The sequence below is a fragment of the Lissotriton vulgaris genome, chromosome 6 (assembly GCF_964263255.1).
Source record: "Lissotriton vulgaris chromosome 6, aLisVul1.2, whole genome shotgun sequence".
Taxonomy (NCBI): domain Eukaryota; kingdom Metazoa; phylum Chordata; class Amphibia; order Caudata; family Salamandridae; genus Lissotriton; species Lissotriton vulgaris.
The window spans coordinates 1,099,467,363-1,099,490,909 of record NC_141694.1 but is presented as its reverse complement, the minus strand read 5'-3'; the positions used below and the strand labels follow the sequence as shown (position 1 = coordinate 1,099,490,909).

The 23,547-nt window shown below is 43.9% G+C and overlaps 1 protein-coding gene across 3 annotated transcripts in view; it reads right to left on the bottom strand.

The window, feature by feature from the left end:
* Positions 1-23,547, bottom strand: part of ADGRG6 (adhesion G protein-coupled receptor G6) — a 653,874-nt gene that overhangs the window by 239,141 nt on the left and 391,186 nt on the right. For all 3 annotated transcript variants that reach the window (XM_086927164.1, XM_086927162.1, XM_086927163.1), the window contains 3 exons: positions 16,296-16,381; positions 15,532-15,584; positions 14,328-14,405 (listed from right to left, as the gene is read on the bottom strand). In XM_086927164.1, the coding sequence (XP_086783290.1) occupies positions 14,328-14,405; positions 15,532-15,584; positions 16,296-16,381 (217 nt within the window). The remainder of the gene's footprint in view (positions 1-14,327; positions 14,406-15,531; positions 15,585-16,295; positions 16,382-23,547) is intronic.

The window sequence follows — 23,547 nt, the reverse complement described above, 5'->3', positions numbered from 1 at the left end:
GCTGACAATTACATATCTCGGTCTTGTGTCTCTTTACGATAACAGTTGTCAAGTGCATTGATTACATTTTTATATCTGTGGCGCATTGTTTGTGTCAATGTATTTTTTTTTTCCTTCGTCAAGCTGCTGTCCTAGGTGCTACATTGCCTTGTTACGTAAACCTTCAGCCTGATTCATCAAGCCGAAATGGTCTCGCAAAGGGCCAGATTCTGAGAATCTGGCCCTTTGCGAGCTCTATTTTTGCATTTGGGATTCATCATCCCAAATGCAAAAATCGATAATAGCGATTCCGCTATTTTGCGATGATTTACATTTAAGGAATCTCAATTTGAGATTCCTTAAATGCAATTCATCATCCATTTTAAAATTGCAAATTCGCAATTTCGGCCCGCTATTTACCGCGAGGTCAAACCTTGTGGTAAATAGCGAAAACTTAGAAAAATGCTTTTAAAAGCATTTTTCTAAGTTGCATGTTGCACACACACATGTCCTTTGGACATGTATGTGTGCAACACCTGTTCGTATTTACTTTTAAGGGGTGCTACAGGGTGTCCTTTGGACACCCCTGGCACCCTTTAAATCGCAATCTTATTTGCGATTAGCAAATTGCTAATCGCAAATAAGGAATACTCCCCATTCATTCCTATGGGCCTTTTGGCCCATAGGAATGAATGGGGAGTATTCCTTATTTGCGATTAGCAATTTGCTAATCGCATATAAGGAATATGTAGGAATCGCTTTTGTTTTTGCGATTCCTACATGAATGCCGTTTTGCGAGTCTGGAATAGCGATTCCTTATGATTCGCTATTTCAAACTCGCAAAAGGGCACTATGATGAATCAGGCTGATAGAGAGGTAAACAGTGATTTTAGTTTTCAAGTCCTCTTACAAATTGAAAGAATGTAAAAACAATCGTAAGATGCAGTTGATAAATCAGTTGCTAAATTAAAACACACATGGAATTTCGAAAAAGTAGTAATTTAGCAAATGCATTGATTGCCATTTTAACTTTGCTCAAAATTCCAATTCACCATCAAGCTATAGAACTACTTACAATGTATACAAAATGCCATTCTCAGCCATTCTCAGCCATGGTGGCCGTAAGGAGTGCGAATGGGGATAACGCACACTGCAAACTACTGTTGAGGTTTGGTAGCAGTGTCTGGAAATTGGCTGACCCTTTTAAAGTTAAAAAATGATTAAGAAAGATTTTATTTTAAAAAACACGCAATAGCCTACACTCGTTGGCACTAAAAGGGACTGCTTTGGGTTGATGAATTTGTATTTTGGCAGAATGATTGCCACTTACACAAAATTAACCAATGGGTAAAGTGGTCTGATTTATTGCCCATACTATACGATGTGGTAGGTTGAAGCAAAACGTAAATGACGCTACAGCAGACCAGTGGATACACAGGGCTTATACAGCAAAATCAAAATGCCTTGTATGAAACCAAATCAAAAAAGTAGAAAACCCTTTGAAACGAAGGTGGCAACTTGTTCATCCACCTTTTGGAAAATGATCAAGATCCTTGCTCATGAAGATGCAGCATAGGATCCCACGGTGCACACATGGAAGACATCTTGAGGCAGCAGCACAGTGTTTTCAAACCTGCACCACAGATGTTAACTCAGCCCACATTTGGCAGAGCCACATCTGTTTATTAGTTTGCCCAATTTAGACAGATCTACCTTTCTTTTCTAGAGGATGAGGTTCTTATGCTCTCTTGGGCTTGGTAAGTATGCGAGTGGCTGCAGTTATATTTCCATACTATCAACAAACATAGCACTGGTATTATTTACTCTGAACTCAGCCAGTTCAAGAAGCAAAAAAAGAAAAATATACCCACATTCTGAGGCTCGTTCTGTTTCACTTACCACCAAAACGTCCACAGCATTCAGCATCTAAATGAATATCCTTACATTTGTAATCAGTGCAACACTTCAGATTCTAAACCTTGTATATGTATGCGTAGTGCAATCCATACATTCATACAGTTGCATGGATAGATTGGGCCTGATACATGAAATTTCCGCTTGCAGAAAGTGCTCCCACATTGTGCACTGACTTTTTCGAACAGAAAGGAATTTTGCAAAACTACCTGTGCGCTAATATGTTGCTTCACAAAATTCCAAATCATAGTGGGTCGAAATCCGTCACACAGCTGTTTTTGTTCGTGCATGCACCTTTATCTGAGAAATCAAGGATGTCAAAATAGCCCATGATGTTGATGTTGGTGTCTCCTCCCCAGCTAGCAGGGGACCAAAGATGTTTTTAAAGTGCAGACGAACAAGTTTGATTCTTGTTATACTGACTCGTAGATCAATGAGTGCGGGCGTACAGGTTTACGGTCTTATCTAGCTGTCTAATGGAATCATGAAGGTACACTGCCAGGTAGATACATGCGCCCATCTTTTTCAAGAGGTTCCAGTGGACTAGGATAGCCCAGGTTTTGATGTAAATGACTATTTCCCGGATAGCAGCCTAGTCCAGTTTATCATAGCTTTGTCTGAAGGCTTTTTCAGAAGGTTCTAAGGTGCCAGGAAAGCATAAGGTTTTAATGTCAGTGTCTGTTCCCCGGCTGGCAGCCAGGCCCAGTCTGTTGTGATTTTGTATGGGGGGTCCCAGAACAACCCCTGGCTGGTGTCCATTTTCACTGCACCTCGATGCGCTCGTTTACTTGTTTGCTTAATTTTTGTTCTCATTTATTTAAAAATGTAATGAAGCACCTGTTCAGTACAGGGTTGTTGGGCTTCAGACAGGATATGACAGCCTGCCTGTAGGTGCAGACCCCTTTACTTTTTAATGAGGGCTTGAGGAGACGCCTGCTCTCCACTGCCATTTTGGGGCGGAGTAGGTATGGGCGGAAAATCCGTTTCGCTCGCGGATTTTGCGGATTTTCGGGAAATTCGCAATCCGCGAGATTCGCGAATCTCCCGCAAAATCCGCAAATCCGCGAGCAGCGGATTTTGCTCGCACTGCTCGCACTGTTCGCGTGAGTTCGCGGCTTCCCAGTACAACTTCGCGCCCCGCGAATAAGTGCTAAATTGCAGAAATACGATCTTAGCAAAACTGAAACTACTTGCCAGGTTCAAAAGTTCAGGCTCATCATTAGTAGCCATTTCCTGTAGTGCTTCCTGAGGGGCCCCTCCAGAGTTCAGTTGCCAGTTGCAACTATTATGTGACCCTGCTCTGAACCTCAGAATAGTTACACATATGCCACAAAGGTCCTGAATTACAGCTAAGGGAGACAAGCAGGAGCCAGGCTGGAAGTTAAAATCCATTAAGCAGCCCCTAATTCATTATTGTCAGTTGGGGCAGGGCAGGTGTTGTAACTAATTTTGCAACAATGAAAGCACTTAGCAAGTGCAAAAGATCACTAATCAGGGCGCACTAAGGAAGCAGGTGCCAGCTAAAAAAATATTCTGTGACACATTAATCAGCCCCAAATTAATTCAGGTCACTTGAGGCAGGGAAGGTGTGCTTTGCTTTGCCGAAAATAATGTACACTGGACAACCAGAGGGTGTGGTGATGAAACAGAGGGTGGCATGGGTGGGCCAGAGGGTGGCATGAGTAGTCAGAGAGTGGCAGTGGTGATAGAGAGTGGCAGTGATGAAGAAGAGTGTCCCAAACAGGCTGGACACGTAGAAACAACAAGTTCGCAAAACTTGCGACCCGACAGGTAAGTTCGCAAATTGCGAAATTGTAAAAACCCTCGCGAACTGGCAGAAACACGGGCGAACACAAAAAAAAAAAAAAATCCGCAAATTCGCGGGAATTCGCGGATTTTGCGGATTGCGAGTTCGCAAATCCGCAAAATTCGCGAACGCGAGATCCGCAAAATTCGCCCATGCTTAGGGCGGAGGCAAGTTAGGTGCAGGAGGCTCTCTTTGTTTGATCCGCATAAACAACAACATCTGTCGCTGGGGTATAGCAGTGCAGGCAGGGCCAGCTCTATTTTTTTGGGGTCCAGGGCAGAAACGCAGCGTGAGAGGCCCCTCTAATTTGCATACAGACTTACACATTCAGAGCTGTTTGCATCTCAATAGATTACCCTGGTCCTGAAGCGTTTTTTGTACAGACCCCTCCTGGGATGCAGCCCCTCCCTCTCAGCCACCTACAAGCACCTCTCAGCAGCTCATAATGGGCTGAATGCGTGAGAGTTGCTTTTCAACAGGAAGGTTTAAAACTGCTGCAGGACAATGGGCATCCCATGGTGCCTCTGAATAGGCAGCAGGACACAAGTCCTGATTGCAAGACAACCCTGCAAAGGTGTCGCCTTGCAACTGTGCCAATAGGAGGGCCCCCCTTCGCTAGGTCTAGCCTCACTATACCATGGTTGTGAGGCCCAGGGGAGATGGCATACACGTTCATGTATTTCGCCATGCTTGAGCAGATATGCATCATGACATGGCAGTCATTTTTTCTCTTTTTTGTGTTCAATTTACAGTTTCAAGATGTCAAACACCAATCTTGGAGCATTAAACTAATAACAAATATGCACAAAAGCACATTAAATAAAAGGAGGTAAAGGGAGAGACCCAGTAGTAAACAGGAGTTGTTATGCCCTGAAAAAAAGAATTTTACTGTAATAATGCAAATTGAAAGTTGGGAGATCAACAGAAAAGAGGTTGATCAGTGCTGGAGTCAGATGTCAATGCCGGGAAGCAACAGGCAGCTTTTAGGGTGTAATTGAAGTAATAGAGAAGTTGGTGGGATTAAAAATAAAATAGTGAAAGCAGGTGGGGAGGGGTGGGGCAATTATCAGTGTGTGTCACTGTGATAGTCCAAACCAAAATCAATGCCATGTAGACTGAGCTTTGCTTGAATAAAAATATTACATAGGACATGGAAGGATGGTACATTGGTTTTGAAGTACACATAGCATTACTTTAGCTTAGGAGTACAGGAGCACTGTATCAAATGATACAACATCATGTAAATAGTTGGCATGGCAGATAGGTTCTCTTCATAGTTTAGTCCAGGAGGAAGGGGGAAATAGATGGTCCATAGTCAATATAGCAGATTAATCGTGTATTAAAGAAATGCATTTTCAGCCCCTCTGTGAAGTGGAAGAAACAGGGAAGAGCCTGATATGTGGGTTGATGTTGTTCCATATCATATGTGTAGCTTTACAATTCTTGTCCTCTAATCATTTCCTTTTAGCACCTCTTGATATCCAACGTAACAATGAATTGGCTTTATGTATTAGGTTTGCCACTAAGATGGTGATTCTTCCAGTCAGGTATTCTAGTGTAGTAGCTGTTACTATCTTGTAGATAACATAAAAAGCCTTGGAGAAAATATAAGACTATGAAGGAGGCTAGTGATGCTGATGGCATTTTCATCCTTTAAGCAGAAGTGGGCCAAAGTTTGTTTGGTGACGTTTAAGGTAATATATTATTGTGAAGTGGAGGGATAAATTGTACTACTGACATTTCTTGATGTGTTGTTCGTGAAAGAACGTTGTCCCATGATTATGAAACCAATAAATGTTGTGTTTGATTCTGGATTATAACAGAGAACCACTCCTGGATCTATATTTATTTAGAGCTGTAGGCAAAGAAGGTGTCTGTGGACTTTGTAGGATTCACTTTCAGGCTTCACCTTAACATCTATCCTTTTATATGGGAGAGGCAGTCTTTGAGGTGGTTTGCGCCACTGCTTGTGTGGGCTCTTTCATGCATATATGTTTGCATGTAGTCAGCATATTGGTAATTGTTTCTGTGGTTGAACTGAAGTACCAAAGAGAATGAGTTTAAGGTACCCTCTGTGGCACTGGTATTCAGAAAGGTCTGGAGGTGTTTAGCTGAATAAGTTGATACGGGTTGCAGTGACAGAAGAACCAGTGTAATATGGTGTCATCAGATTCCATGTCAAACATTGCGGAAGGAGGTTGAAAAACCGAGGAGGACCATAAGGCAGGAGTCGCCCCTGTCTGTGATAAGCATGGCTTCGCCCATGGCCTAAATGGTTGCAGTCCTTGTGATGCATCATGCCTGGATCTTGCACTCAGCGATCGCTCCCACTCGCTCCTCCTCGAGCCCTGCCTGTCCAGAGAAAGTGCCTCGGAGATTTCATAGCGCCTGGTATCGTTTGTGCTCAGTGCTCCTGCATAGCGCCTGGTATCGTTTGATTTGATTAATTTATTAATTTGTGCTCAGTGCTCCTGCATAGCGGTAACATAATTTATTTAATTGCACGTGTACTGTATTTAGGCATTTTGAAGGACGACTGTGCCCCTGCTTTGGCTCGCGCTACCCTACCCCCATTTTGCTGTTGTTGTTGGTGTTTACCTTGTCCCCATGTCTCCTCCCCGCTCCCGCCTCCCAGCTGACCCTCCCACACACTAGTATCGCTCTGCAGGCCCCGTCCTCCTCTGCCTCTGTGACCGTCTGGATCTTGCACTCAGCGGTCGCTCCCACTCGCTCCTCCTCGAGCCCTGCCTGTCCAGAGAAAGTGCCTCGGAGATTTCATAGCGCCTGGTATCGTTTGTGCTCAGTGCTCCTGCATAGCGCCTGGTATCGTTTGATTTGATTAATTTATTAATTTGTGCTCAGTGCTCCTGCATAGCGGTAACATAATTTATTTAATTGCGCGTGTACTGTATTTAGGCATTTTGAAGGACGACTGTGCCCCTGCTTTGGCTCGCGCTACCCTACTGCCATTTTGCTGTTGTTGTTGGTGTTTACCTTGTCCCCGTGTCTCCTCCCCGCTCCCGCCTCCCAGCTGACCCTCCCACACACTAGTATCGCTCTGCAGGCCCCGTCCTCCTCTGCCTCTGTGACCGTCTGGATCTTGCACTCAGCGGTCGCTCCCACTCGCTCCTCCTCGAGCCCTACCTGTCCAGAGAAAGTGCCTCGGAGATTTCATAGCGCCTGGTATCGTTTGTGCTCAGTGCTCCTGCATAGCCCCTGGTATCGTTTGATTTGATTAATTTATTAATTTGTGCTCAGTGCTCCTGCATAGCGGTAACATAATTTATTTAATTGCGCGTGTACTGTATTTAGGCATTTTGAAGGACGACTGTGCCCCTGCCTTGGCTCGCGATACCCTACCGCCATTTTGCTGTTGTTGTTGGTGTTTACCTTGTCCCTGTGTCTCCTCCCCGCTCCCGCCTCCCAGCTGACCCTCCCACACACTAGTATCGCTCTGCAGGCCCCGTCCTCCTCTGCCTCTGTGACCGTCTGGATCTTGCACTCAGCGGTCGCTCCCACTCGCTCCTCCTCAAGCCCTGCCTGTCCAGAGAAAGTGCCTCGGAGATTTCATAGCGCCTGGTATCCTTTGTGCTCAGTGCTCCTGCATAGCGCCTGGTATCGTTTGATTTGATTAATTTAATAATTTGTGCTCAGTGCTCCTGCATAGCGGTAACATAATTTATTTAATTGCCCGTGTACTGTATTTAGGCATTTTGAAGGACGACTGTGCCCCTGCTTTGGCTCGCGCTACCCTACCGCCATTTTGCTGTTGTTGTTGGTGTTTACCTTGTCCCCGTGTCTCCTCCCCGCTCCCGCCTCCCAGCTGACCCTCCCACGCTCCGCCCCCCCCCCACTATCCATTTATGGACAGATGGACCTACGCGCAGCGTCCACGCGCTGCGGCCGCGCTGAAGGTGCGCCAAAGGTAAGCCCGTCTACGCCCGTCCGCGCCTGGACCGCGCCCAGCGCCAGACCCCCTGGTCCCCGCCGCTCCCAACCCTCTAGAGTCACATTTGATGCCGCTACTCTCCTCGCCCTCAACCCCGGACGTACTCCACTATGCTGCGAAGCCACTCCAGGACGTACCCACGGCCCATTCGCCTGCCTCTCCTGCAAGTTCAACTGCTTCAGGACCCTCACCAAATCCACGTCCTCCAAACACAACTCCGACTCTAACCGCCTAAATTGCATCCTGCTCAACACCCGCTCGGTCCACAGACACGCAACAGAACTCTGGGACCTAATCGACACTGCGTCACCTGACATCGCCTTCCTTACTGAAACATGGATGAACACATCATCTGCTCCCGACATCGCCATAGCCATACAGGACGCTTTCAAAATTATCCGAAAAGACCGCACCAATCAAACAGGAGGAGGCATCGCCATCATCCACAGAAACACCATCAAAATCACAACCAGCTCCGACGACAATCTTGCAACCGCCGAACATCTCCACTTCCAGTTCCACACCGACCCCAGGACCACACTTAGAGGCACCCTCATTTACAGGCCTCCAGGCACCCGCACTCAATTCAGCGATGACATCACGGACTTCGTCAGCCCACACGCCCTTGCCTCCGAAAACTACATTCTTATAGGAGACCTCAACTACCACCTTGAAAACAAACACGACAACAACACCACCACCCTTCTGGACAACCTGGCCAATCTCGGACTCAAACAACTTGTTGACACCCCCACTCACACAGCCGGACACACGCTCGACCCTATCTTCACCTCCAGCAAGCACATCTCCTTCGATCGCACTACAGCTCTCCACTGGATGGATCACAGTTGTGTTCACTTCAGCTACAAAACCACCCTGACCCACAACCGTCCACAACCTATTCCTCAGAGAAACTGGAACAAAATCACCACCGACCAACTCCTCACATCACTCAGCCAAAACCCTCCCACCCTCTCTATGGACCCAGACCAAGCGGCCACCAACCTCAGGCATTGGATTACCCTCAGTGCGGACAAATTAGCACCCCTGAAAAAGCACCAGATGAAATCAGCCAGCAAAAAGGCTCCCTGGTTCAATGACGAACTTAAAAAATCCAAGAAGCTATGCCGCACCATAGAGAAGAATTGGCGAAAAAACCCAACCTCAGACAACATGGCCTCCCTCAAGACAGCCACCCGCAAACACCACCACCTGATTCGATCCGCCAAGAAATCAGCACTCAAGGATCGTCTTGACAACAACACTCATAACAGCAAGGAACTCTTCAATATCGTCAAAGAATTCACCAACCCCACCGCAGCAACTAACGACATCACCCCCTCCCAAGACCTCTGCAATGCGCTATCCTCCTTCTTCTACAACAAAATTGCCGACATCCACAACAGCTTCGAGAATTCTCCCAGCGATCAACCCGCCCCACCCCCTTCAGATCCTACTCCTCCAACTAACATCCTCAGCGCCTGGAACCCAATCACCACTGAAGACACCATTCACCTCATGAACTCAATCCACTCTGGCTCGCCTTCTGACCCCTGTCCCCATCACATCTTCAACAAAGCTGACTCCATCATCGCACCCCAACTCTGCGATGTCATCAACTGCTCTTTCAACTCTGCCACCTTTCCAGAAAGCTGGAAACACGCCGAACTCAGCGCCCTTCTGAAGAAACCCACAGCGGACCCCTCAGAACTGAAAATCTACTGACCCATATCCCTCCTCCCTTTCCCGGCCAAAGTCATCGAGAAAGCCGTCAACAGCCAGCTCGCCACCTTCCTTGAATCCAACAACTCCCTTGATCCATCTCAATCCGGGATTCGAGCCAAACACAGCACCGAAACCGCCCTCATTGCAGCGACCGACGACATCCGAGCCCTCCTGGACAACGGAGAAATAGTGGCCCTCATCCTACTCGACCTTTCCGCCGCTTTCAACACTGTCTGCCACAGCACCCTTATACATCGACTCAGCAACATCGGCATACAAGGAAAAGCCTTGGACTGGATCATCTCATTCCTCGCTGGGAGAACTCAAAGAGTCTGACTTCCCCCATTCTACTCAGAGGCCACCGAAGTCATCTGCGGCGTACCTCAAGGATCCTCACTCAGTCCCACCCTCTTCAACGTCTACATGAGTCCTCTCGCCTCCATCGCGCGTCAACACAACCTCAACATCATATCTTACGCCGACGACACCCAGCTAATCCTTTCCCTCACCAAAGACCCCAACACCGCCAAAACCAATCTTCACGAAGGCATGAAAGAAGTAGCCGAATGGATGAAACAGAGCCGCCTAAAACTCAACTCAGACAAAACGGAGGTGCTCATCCTAGGATCTTCACCCTCAGCTTGGGACGAATCTTGGTGGCCTTCAGCTCTGGGCACAGCACCCACACCCACAGACCATGCACGTAACCTTGGCTTCATCCTAGACTCCTCTCTCTCGATGTACAGACAAGTCAACGCCGTCTCGTCCTCCTGCTTCAACGTACTTCGCATCCTCAAAAAGATCTTCCGCTGGATCCCCCTCGAGACAAGAAAGACTGTCACCCACGCACTGGTCACGAGTCGACTGGATTATGGTAACACACTTTATGCCGGAATCACAACAAAATTACAGAAAAAACTCCAGCGCATCCAAAACGCGTCAGCGAGACTCATATTAGACATCCCGTGCCAAGATCACATCACCGGACATCTAAAAGACCTCCACTGGCTTCCCGTCAACAAAAGAATTACCTTCCGCCTTCTCACCCACGCACACAAGGCCCTCTACAATCTAGGACCCGAATGCCTCAACACTCGATTGTCCTTCTACAAACCCACCCGCCAACTAAGATTGTCCAATCAAGCCCTCGCCGCAGTCCCGCGCTTCCGGAAATCCACCATGGGTGGCAGATCCTTCTCCTTCCTGGCTGCCAAGACCTGGAACTCACTCCCCACCCACCTCCGCCTTAATCAGAACCACATCTCCTTCAGAAAAGAACTGAAAACCTGGCTATTCGACAAATAAGTGAACCCCTTCCCCTAGCGCCTTGAGACCCTCTGGGTGAGTAGTGCGCTATACAAATGCCTGAACTTGAACTTGAACTAAATCCTATGAGGGAGCTGTTGTGGTCTTACATCTGGATTTTTAGTGTAAACATATTCTTAGGAAACTCTAGTCAGAGTCTTCGGGTAGAAAAACGCACATGCCATCCGTCATGTAGGACTACAATGACGAGGCACTGGGACATGACACAACAGTAGAGTACATTCTGCTCTGTTGCAGCAGCAATTAACACGAAGGGTGTTGAATATTTTCCATTAAATGTTTTGTGCACAGACCAATAGGTCAGGTGCCCCTTCAACAGAGCTAAAGATAAATGTAAACTAAACCCGTGACAAAGAAACAGACAAAGGACTGTTTAATGCATAGATATATACTATCATGGAATAACCATTTGCTCTGTTAGTCTCTGCATAAACCTTGGCCCATAGTTTCCAAGTATCTCTTTCCTTAGTACGTTAGCATACGAAGACATATCTCTACATCCACTGGAAACGACGGAAATTGTATCTCCTGGAACAATAATCTCTCAATCTAACCTCAGCAACCTGGCTCCATATTTCACAACACAGTATTTGAGGATTTCTTTCGGTCACCCGTGGCTGTTTCTTTCCCTGCCTTACCTGAACAAACCAGGCATTTCTCTCACATGTAAGACTTGACCATCCTCAAGAAACAAACAGTACCTTGCGCAACTGGTCTTACAACTGGATTTCATTCCGGTTTGCAAGTTTGACTGAGAAGACTGAATCTGTTGCTTGGGCAGTTATCCTGTCAATGAAAAATCCCACCCAGGTGCATCTCAAGGGTAGATTCACCTTTCTATCAGTGAGGACAAAAACTCGCCTCTTCTCGGTGATACCTGGCCTAATTTGACATTTCAACCACACAGCGACACAGAATACGAAGGCAGCATAGTAATGTTTCTGGATAAAATTATGGTTTATATACCGTCCCATTGTTTCTATGAGATAGTTTGAAAAGATATATTTAAAAACATAATACCTGTTCTGTCTTGTTTTACTTTCCCCATGCTGAAACTAGAATATATTGAAGAATTGTAGTATGCTGTGATGCCATCAACTTGGACTGTAAATGCACACATTTGCTGCTAGGCTGTATGTCAGGTTAGTTTCCAAGTCGCTACATTTCATTTAAGGTGTAGACTAGCTAATCATTAACATGGGATAAAACACAAAGGTGTCTGATTGTTAGTACATAGGGCAAAGAACCTAGCGGAGGTCCGAAAGAAAGTTCATGAAAAGGGTAACAGCAGAATCTAATGGATCATGAACAGTCTGTGTTTCTGAATCTATCCGAGCCAGAGAGACTAAAATGAGAAGAGGAGAAAGGTGTACTGGAAAGTGGAAATTATAACTTTTATTCTGTGAGTTACATTGGGCCAGCGCTCAAATAGAAACAATACAAACCTGCCAACTTGAAGAACAATCTCACGTGTGAGGATGGGACAGGGCCCAAACCCCCTCCTCCCCAAACAAATATCTAGCTGAGGCTGGTGCCAATGTCTGGGGGTGTATAAACACCCCTTGATAGACGTCTGCAGTTCAAAGCCACATAAAACGAGCTGGAACACCACTATTCACAGTGGTTTACAGCTCGTTTTCCCTGCCACCATGTGTTAATCGGCTCCTCACCGGGAGACTGTGTGATGGTAGCAGATATCGTGTGTCACACGGTGGCACCGTGTGAGTTGGCAGGCATGCAATACTAATTTGAGAAGTTCTAACAAAATTTGCCGAAACGTTGCAAGGACATCCCAGTGGCAAAATTTCCGCTCGTATTTTTTTCTAGCACCTCAATCAAACTCTGGTAGGATTCAGAGAAGAAAGCCATATGGATATATTTATTCCTAGCTGTTATACAATTCTTGCCTCATTATTCTCAGCCAGGGGAAAAATGAACAGAGCCCATCAGCAGAGGGTTCTGGGAGTACAGAGCAGATGCTGCATGCGATATTGTACGCTAATCCAAAATCAAAGATGCTCTAAAATTACCCACACGCTGTTTTGTGAACACATTAATAATTTATGACAAACCATTGCAAACTAAATTGGACATATCATTTATTTTCTATTAAAAACAGCTAACTTAGGGGTGTCCAAAAGGCCTGAATCCATGCCAGATTTTCTGGATATACTCTTGATCAATTTACATTAAATCAATGAAAACAGATGTCTCAATAAAGCAACAACCAAAATCAAGCTCAATTGATTGATGGCCCTTCCTATTTAACCTGAAAGGCTGCCAAGTTTGAGAATACTCTAGGATGTCATGGAAATAGTTTTAAACACTGCACACATTTGAATAGCATAACGTCATTAGATAGTCAGCCCTCATAGTGATGCTGCATTCTTCCCGCCTTTGGGGCCTTCGTTGGACGCTCTTGAGCTAATGTATGTTTAACAACTATCCACATGGTCTCTAATGCTTAATATGTAAGGAAATACTTTCAGGTGGGTTTCAGTGTTTTTGTGTTCTTGTACACTGTTTAGACCATGATCATCACCACATTGTTTCTGTTGGCTAATGGTCTCTGATGTCCCAGAGGCAGCAATGTACAATGCTGTCATCACTTCTGGGATATGATTCTTTCCTACTCATAACCTTATTGAGCCTCAGGATATTTTCTGCATGTTTTACTCACCCAGCTCCTTCAAGAAAAGGAACATATTTTTTAGACCTTTCAGCGTCCTTTTGTAATCAAGTTCTACTGTATCCTACTCACTGGATTAGGCCTCCTCTGAACGCGATGAAGAAATTGCTTTTTTAGCAGAACAGAAAGTGATTCACTAGATGCATCCAATAATATTTTGATAACATTTAAAGAGCCCATCCTTCAAAAGTACAATCAGAATTTATATTATCGTAACATTGCGCTAGAATCTAGATTGTGTGGTAAAACAAAACTATATTGCTGAAATGATTCCTCAATTCACACCTTATACAAGGTGTTGTAGGGGCGGGGGAGGTGAGTGAAGCCTGGACTTAACATTTTCAAATGCAGCATTTAAATAGATTGTGTGCAGACATTCTGGCCGTTACCAGAAATCACAACTGCCAGGAATCCCTGCACACAATTTGCAATTGGGCGCTTTGTAATTTTGCTGAATCTTGAAGTATATAATTGCCAGTTTTGTAACATCGCAATGTAAATAAAAAAAAATGCCAGAGACATCATGAAAAGAGGATGTTTTACAATTTAAATGAAAACTTTGTGAAACCTTCTTACTGGAGGAGAATGATCCTTAAAAAAAGATTGAGCTAAAAACTCTCCCCAAAAACTTTCAATGGGAAATTTCACATGCAGGCTAAGTTAGGGAAGATGCCAAGCTTTTCAAAGTTGCAAAGTTTTGCACTTTGCAACGGTGCCATATAAATTCTCACACCTCTAGTTGCAAATCTGCTGTGCCTTGATGGAAGCAGTAAGCAAGATGCGGAAGCAAATGACAACTGCATCAAACGTGTGACTTTGAATAGACACTCACAGGAGTCTTGCATCTGCATGCCAGCCGCGACAAATGTTCAGGCAAAGCGATCTAATCCATACTTGACTTCAACTGCACTTCACAAGATGTAACGATGGTGGATTACCTGGTACTGTTGATGTTGATGCGACTGTCGACACTTCTCTTCACGATTTTGGGAGATCCCAAATTTAGAATCTCGATACTGAAAAGAAAAGTGGCCCGTATACATGTTAATAAGATATACGTTTTACTGCTATCAGCATTGTCACTCTAGAACTGTCAGTGTGTAAAATGAGTGGATTTATCTTATAGAATTTCCAACAAAGATCAATATTTCACTAGAAAGTGTACAGTTATCTCCAAAAAGGGTGACACTCGAATATGCAACACTATATATCAAGAGAGTTTTTTTGCTGGCCTCTTCCCCTGACAATGAAGTCTCTTGATTCATGTTAAATGTTTCAATTATATTTTCATGTTTACATTTGGCCAATGATTGACCTTTGAGGACCGAAAAAAGTAGACAATAAGTGTAGACAGAAAACACAATGCAGTCACACTTTTTTCCATCACCAATCGTCAGATCGATACTAAGAAGAGGGGCGTGGGGCTACCATTAAAGATAGACATCAGTGGATATATGTCATGGAGTCTTGGGCAAACAGCTTCGGTGCCAGAGTGGTGATATGGGCATTATGTCTTCATTTTTAACTCTTCTCGCACCATTGGAACCTTGATGAGCTGGTGGAGCACCAAGGGCTTCCTAAAATTGACTGGCGATACTATTGATGGTTTTCAAATCAGGGTGGTGTGACACTAGTAAGAGTCCCACTTGCATGCAATTGGATTATGTTTGTTCACCCAATTTAGTCCAGTCACTGCTGAGTCCCTTAAAATCTTTTAGGATTAAGATACTGGATGCTTCACAATGATCCAGGATCTGGTACGACCTGCTACCTCATGATGTTTAGTAGAACAGGCCAGCGGGTAAAGGCAGAAAAAGCTATCTTTCCCATCTCCGTGCCCAGCCTACGCTAAAAGTGCAGTTCACAGAGTTCTTTTCCTAGTCGAGCATTAACAAAGTTATGAAGAAGCTGAATTTCCAATCATCCAAAACCTTAATTTTGAGGCCCTACTTCCACATCTTGATGCTACCAATGTACCACTGTCAGCTTTTCGACCATTGGTTGCCTTTCGTAGTTTCACCGGTCACTTCTCTCGCTTTTTCACCAAACAATTATTCTCTTTTTTTTTTATATTAGTATTGACCACGGATCACACCCCAGAAGAAAAATAGACATATGCGTGCTTATCAATTGATTACGTACCTGACATTTACCACAAACACAGAGTAATTCCAGTTTTGAAATGTTCCATTCAACTAAAAAATGAAAGAAATGAGAGTCAAGAGCAAGCCTTACAGTTAGTGTGTTGAAACGCACACACACACGTACACACACAAGCACACACACAAAGAGCGTGGAGTGACGCACAGCTTCTGTATTCTTCGCCTGGTTGCAAGACTCTTACTACATTAAGACCGCTGAAGTCAGCTACTTTACCATGCCACAAGAGGTTACAAGTGGACACCGCAGTGCATATCTCCACGCTGTTGGGGAGTACGAAATGGCCAATCATCGCACCACAGCTTATTTCCACAGGCAACAAATTGTGGCGTTGAAGGCCCCACATATCTCTGCAGACAGATGTTACTACTCCCGCTCTTTCACAGACACACTGGGACTGTTGTTGACATACATGCCATGCTGAGGCTGAAACGTGGATTCCTGCCTAGGTGGTGCAAAAACTGTCAACCGAAAACAACTGCTGGGATGGAAACTTCAAGTGGATATTGGTTACATTGCTAGTAAAGGTGAAGTTGCTAGGACTTAAGAGAAGGAACAACAACCTGTATCCGACTAGTACAGACATGATCACCTTCACTGAAAACCTTGCTGGTGTAGAACCTACTCATTGAATCTGCATTGGCACACATTCATGAACAAGCACAAGCCGATACAAAATTCCTGTTTTTACATATGTCACTAATACACAGAAGTGTGATGAGAACAGACTCACAACTCATACTTACCCACTCTGACACCTTGTTCTGTACCTCTGCGTCTGAATCCAGATTAAGTTTGAAAACAGTTAAAGAAATGCGGTAGAAGATCCCACCTGTTAAGCAAAGGCATCATTTACACATCGAATGTTTTGATATAATTATACATAGAATACTGTGTTATACATATACAGTATAGGGGATCACTAGGTGAACTATGCCGATTGCGCTCGGAATACCTGCAAGCACACAAACTCAAAGCGGATGCATTGATATAAATTTGATCAATGCATAGGTCTATGTGTACATATTTTTTATGGCATTTTAGGAAATTATTTGTTTATGGCCCTAAGCGACTAATGTGTGATGTTGCGCCAATCAGGAAACTCTGAATAAAAAATGATTCCTGTTTGTTTTATGGTAATTTAATTTCGTTATGACTGTGGCTGATTGATTAAAATCACCACACCTTCATGTAGAAAAAGACAATGCTGAAGGCTTTACGGGTCGGCACTCCAAAGTGAAGAGACTGAGGAACTGCAAAAAAGGATCCTTTGATTCTCCGTCACCCATTCTGAACTAGGAGACATTTTTTCAGGACGTCTTAAATTTAGAAGCTTTCTTAGATCACTTTAATATGCCCCCCCCCCCCTGTGCCAAAGGGATGTATGTAGGTCACACAATGCAACCTGCTTTGAGCTTGCCTGTTCCAGGTGTTTAACAAAAATCTACAAGTTGTATAGTTTTCAAGATAATTCGTCAGATTAAAGGAAGATACAATAGAATGGAACCCTCTACTCCCCGTCCTATAAATGTAGACACAAAACAGTGTTAGTAAAGGCTAGCGCATTGTAGGAATCTAGTAGAGTATATATGATGTCTTGCTAGTCTAGGGCATCTCTACATAAAAGCTATGGGTACCTCAATCAATGGCAAATCCTTTGACTTCTCTTGATGGAAAAACGGATTAGATGAAGAAATTTGATGAGTGAAATGGTTCTTTCGCTTGGATTAGTGGAACAACCTGGTCTGGCCAGTTGAAGTAATCCAACAGCCTAATGCCTTAAATTTAGGCATTCCAAAGCATAAGTAATATGAATAAATACCATGCCGCCAGTCCAAATGGAAAAGAATGTGATCAGACAACTTTTGTCAATTTACCATCATAGGAAACAATTCTAAGTCAGGACCAGAGGTGATAATTATGCTTTGTCAACAATACCTTCCCCACAGATTATGAGATTAGAACTGTAACATGTGACCAACATAGCCAATCACAATCCTTAAATGTCCTCACAATACAGAAGCTTGTCCCTATCAAACTCTTTTTCTGTTGCTCGGGAGCCACATACATTTTTCTCAATTTTGGGAGTGGCGAGAGATTCTAACAAACAACTCCCCTGTCTCCCTGGGCATTTGTCATTCTATTTTATCTTATCTGGCTCCTACATTTTCGGGGGCCTTTTGTGCACAGTCGGAGGCCAGAGTGGTAGTCCCACAGACTACAGTGTCCATCAAGACTTCTCATTGCAGAACCATGTTCTTTGCAATCTTTTCTCATCAGGTCTTAAGCAGGTACTCTGAGAACTGCTGTCAGGTGAGGAAAACCTGCATGGTGCAGTTCAGAGCGACTGTAAGCTTGTTGCACCTCCACGTGCGAGGGGTAAAGGGGTTGCGCGCAATCACCTGAAGCTCACCCAATCTCATTTCCAGGTCAACAGACATGGTACCAGCTACAAAGCGAAAGGTTGGTGTTACCGTCAAGGTGATTGGTGCCTCAGTGGCAGTCTTTAGCCCCAAAATCAAGATCACTGTGCATGAGAATGTTGTTTTGACCCTGATTATTTGGAGAACCACCCATGGCCATTTAGTGCCAGTGGGGCAGTTTGTGAAACAAGTCAACTACTGAGCAGGGAATCCATTGTACCTTGTGGGGAGTGTGATATTAGTATGGCACAAAGACATAGGCAGTGATTTGTTCACAAGGTGATATGGTAGAGGAAGAGCAGATATTTTCCGAATGGACGAAGAATTTCCTTAAGCCATCGATTGCTTTGTCCAATGGGCTATATGAGAAACCCTAAAAAGATTAAGTGCACAGCTGCAGAAACTGGCACCCTTAGCATTGAGCCCTTCCCCCTGAAGGAAGACGAGTTTTGGGATCCAATAGTCCTTAGCTATCGGAGGACTTATGAACTCATGCTGAATGTGAAAACCAAGAGAAAGAGGAATCCCCCCGAGTATTTAGATGCCTTCAATTTCTAAAAGAGGACAGCCTTCTAAAAGGCCAGAGGACGCATCCCATACCCTCAGTCCAGGAGACTGTAGAATTTAGTTCATGTGGCAACTCAGTTTATCTAAAGAAGGTCCTCCAACAGAGAAAAAACCTCTTATGGCAGATGAGAAGTCAGGTGACAAGGAATTCTCGTGTGAGGCTAAACCTGATTCTGGCTAGCAGTGGTGCTGCACCCCAAGTGGCAACCTGTAAAGTAGGTATGAGTATCAGGTTTTCCCATTGGAAATGTATGGGATGAAATGCAATAAAGGGGAGGGGTGCGCACACTTGCTGATACCTACTACTACACTAGATCTTAAGACTGGGAGATAGAGATACATTTGAAAATGTGCCCTCCAAGGCCAAATTCACCAGGAATACTAAGAAGGGGATTAGACGTTCTAGGTGGTCTTGCCAAGACAAAATCTTAGACGTTCCACCACCCTTTACACAGATTTTAGCTATGGCAGAGAAGGCTAGAGAGCCCGGCACCATCATTTCCCGAGACACACGTTTGAAAAAGGCCAGCATACACATTTGTGTGTAGTGAAATACCATTCGTCCAATTTCAACAGAGATGTAATTTGCTGTTCATAAATGTGAGCACCATGCTTAGGCAACCCTTTCGTTAAAGAGTTGGATACGTTTGTTAGTACATGTACTTCTTTGGATAAGACTTATGATCAAAAGGTCTTTAGTTCAATTTTATATATTGGCCGGTCATAGCATGGGATACTCCGCCTGTGGGGTGGTAAACTAAGGCTTCAGGAGAGGTTAGGGCTCCTATAGTGAAATCAGAAGCAAGATTATATGTGATTGAGAGGCTTTTTTCTATCCAGAGTCAAAACAGGCTTTGGCTGCAGGAGCAACTACTGAGGGTTCTAGGGGAACAATGCCACACAATACTCAGGGGAGAAGAATGCAGTTTTCCTGAGTATGACTGAGTGGATGGTTGGCTAAATTAGTTCCTAACTGGCGTCTACTGATTTGGGGCTCTTGAGTGCTTGAGCTTATAACAAGATTCCACACAGAAATGTATGACCCCCACCACTGAGGCAGGGGGTGAAATTTCTACCTCTGATGTTTTCAGAGGACAAGCACTCCTTTATTGGCAAAAAGATAGCAGAGATCGAGGTCAAAGGGGCAAAAGTTAGGGCAGTTTTACACTCCAGTGCTTTCTTGAGCAACTTATTTCTGGCGGAAAAGAAACACAAAGAATATCAGCTAGACCTATGAAAAATTTGGGAGTTGAACATGTTGTGGATTTAAATACATATCAATTTTAATCGACATCCATCTTCTTAAGGAATTCCTTCTGGAGGGGGACCAGGTGTTTCATCTGGTCCAGAATCCTCCTACCTGAAGGTACCTATTCTTGCTCCTCACAATAGGTTTGTACAATTTTCCTGGAGAGGGCAAGTGTTCATTTTCAGATCCCTTGTTTTCAAACTTTCCTCATCTCCATTCTGTTTTGCAGAACTGATGGAGAAAGTGGTGGAGGTCCTAAGGATAAGGAGACTATGGCATTATAGTACACCTGGATGATATCCTTTTTATTTGCCAGGAGCAATAGATGCAGCATAAACAGTTTGTCCAAGTGGCATAACTTCTTCAGGACTTAGGCTTTTGTATTAAATGCTGACAAGTCAGAACTGGCCACCAAGTGATCCTTGAACTTTCTAGTTTATGATAAAGTCAGTGACATTGAAGCTTTAACAGATCACTCTGACAAACATCAGCAAAGAGTTTAGGAAGTTTATGGTCAAAAGCAACATTTCCTTAAAATATTTGTTGGCACTGGCTGAAGGTGGTGCATCTGAGCAAGGACCTTGCCCATTCAGAATGGATAACCCGGACAGAAGAACATAGGAAAGAAAATTAATATTGGTTGGATCACATGGTTGTCTGGAATGGCAGGGATATTTTTGGTGTGACTCCAGATCTTGCTACTGAAGTGAATGGCAGCTGCCTAGTTTTGAACACATTCTGTGGATGTTGCTACATATGATACATGGTCAGGAGTGGAGCTGAACCGTCACAGTAAATATCTGCAACTCATCGCGGGCTCCTTTGCAGTCAGAACTGTCTGAGGAAAGATTAGATTGAAATACAATACATTTTTTAAGTCCATGATTTTCAAGGGTCAGTTTCTGTTAGATTGATCACCTGTGTGGGAACAACATTAGATGAGAAATTTAAGGGGGGGGGAAGTGGGGGGGGGGGGAGACTCACTGTCACTCAAAAGTACTTACTTCCAAGTGAAGGATTTGAACAGTGTTTTACATCTGCTTTTAACAGGATGCCAAATGATGGTCTCTCTAAGAATGAGCTATTGGTTTTGTTACCCATGATTTAGTGTCATGCAGAAGGGTGTCAGATGAGATGCTGGGCATTGTACTTGTCACCCCAAAAGGGGTCAACTTCACCATTGCTAAGTGAGCAAAATTCTTAAATCAATTCAATTTCCTATTCCGAGACTTGGTAAACAATTTTAAATGGTGATCTCGGTATAGAAATCTTGAGCTCTGGTTATCACCAACCCTAGTGAGGTGGGTTCATTGGGTAAGGAAAGGGGTGAAGGGTTCCATGACTCCCTAAGGTTTTTTTAGTCGGAGGTAATCTGGAGGATATAAAGTTGTTTGGCCAAATAGTCAATAGAGTTTTACCATTAAGAAATTCTATTTAAAAGCAGTAGTAGATGCTACTTCTCTATAAGTGAAAAAACTTTGAAAAACTATCATCCTCACCACTGGTCCAGAACTAGAAAAAAAGTATTCTCTATCGCGAAGGATTCTATTAGAAACACAGAGGTGAGGATTATCTTTCCAGTACCTTTTTGATAATACTAAGCTACTGTGTGGTCCACCCCAAGTTTTGGATGAAAAATGTGTTCCTAGGTTGTAAGATGTGGGTACTTTGTATTTTAAGTTAAATACCCTGACAGTATGTGTCTTGAAAATGTCTATAGATGTCTAACCTGAGTTATCTATTTTTCTGGATCTGAGCAGAATAAAGTTTAGTTGCGCAGTCTGAACAAATATAGCATCTGAATATCTGCTCTATATATATTCGATGGGCTGTGTTTATTCATGGCATCAAGAGAATCCACAGGCACCATCTTGTAAAATGGATTTAGCAGAGCAAATTGAATACAGATAAAAGGCATCTAGCATGCATTAATACATAGATTTGTGAAAATCATCACAGTATTGACTTCTATGTTTTCACCTCTATGTTTTTCCGTGCAGCATTCTCCTTTGAGATACTTGAGCTAGATAACAGGGTTTGGTAGATACTGGAGTCTATAGTCTAATACTAATTACAGTCTAATATTATAAAATGTTCTAATCAATGTACTTTGTTACGGGCTTCTAGTTGCCTATACATACTACTTCTACTTCTAAGCGATCATTCAACAGTAAATCTAGTTCTATAGAAAGCAGGGATATCTACAACTTTGTACGCTAACATCTTAACAAACTGGACTTGCCGCTGGGTCTGCAAAGGCAGTTAGAACCTGTAGAAGGATCACATGTACAGGGTACAACAGCCGAGGGTCGGACAAGTGGATCCAAATCTTTACTGGCATCTTGATGTTTATCTGTTCCGGGAGACAAAGTACGGCTGAAGCTGTCATCTTCAAGAGTGGTGTATAAATACTTGTCATTTTCTGGAGATTCCTTTCCTTGGGATGAAAACAGAGCTGATTCAGCTGTTGACAAGGAGCTTAAACTATTTCCCCTCATATCTCCACTGGATGCAGGAGATGCTGAACCTAGTTGCTTAATCTGCTCTGATTTTAGAGCAACGGCATCAATGCTGCTACCGGTCGGCTCAAGAAAATGTCCATAGTCTTCGTCAGAGGTATACCTAGAATATGGTAGTTCCGTTTCCAGGGAGAAGTGATGCTGGCCAGACCCTTCAGCATGACCAAACGAATAGGTACCTTGCTCCCCAGGGGGCATACTTAACAACAGACCACCTTCATCATTCATCATGAAAGAAGTACTTTTCAAATGTCCCACGCCCATTGCACTCATGCTTTGTCCATTATAATACATAGAAATCGGGTCTATATTCAGAGTTTTAAGTGAGTTAGGCACTGAAATCGTTGAGTGATTGCTTACTGGTTGTGTTGTGATATGAAATCCCTTTGCTGTCTCTGGGACTTCTAAGGTTGTTGAGATTTGATCTGTAGCCAGTTCATGGTTCATTGATAAAGGTGTTGTAGGATAGGCAAAATCTGTTAAATAAATGTTGATATCCGTACGAAACCCTTCCAGTGTTTCGGGATATGATAAGAGGGTTGGCTCCAAAGAATCCGTCAGGTCGCCTGGTCTGGATTGTGTCATGGTTCCTGAAAATTGAATTTCTTCAGTTAAGTTGTTTCTGTTTCCATTAATATCAGGCAGGTTTTCCTGATGGGAAAAAATGTTTTTCGGATGTCTCAATGTTGAAAAAGGTTTCAGATCTGGATCAGCTGGCGCCGAGGTGTCCAAATAGGATACTGGTGTAAGTAAAGGCTTCTCTTGGAAGCAGCTTCCATCAGGGTCATTAATGTCAGTGCATTTTGACTGACTATGGATGTCTGGGAGAAACCCTGGTGTAGATGGGAACAGAATGTGTCCTTGATCTCTAGACATACCTTTTACAATTTGCTGATCCTCAGATGAGACAATCATTGCATTTTCAAATGACTCCATATCAGGTCCCGGAATTGCGCTTGGTGCTCTTGAGGCAGAGTTCTGCAACTCTAACGATAGACGACTCGGGAACAGTTCCTCAGGAAAAAATGAAGTGTGAGATGTAGGCTTTAAAGAATCGCTGGTATCAAGTGAAATGGTGCTTTTTCCCACTAAAAGTGATCCATCAGTTTCTGGTTTAGCTCCCCCCGTACCATACGTTGCAATTGGTTCTATCTCAGTATCTAAAAGAGAGGCTCTTGCAGATAACATGTTTTGCCTGTCTGAATAATGCTGTTCATTAGCAGAGTATTTCCAGTCCGTA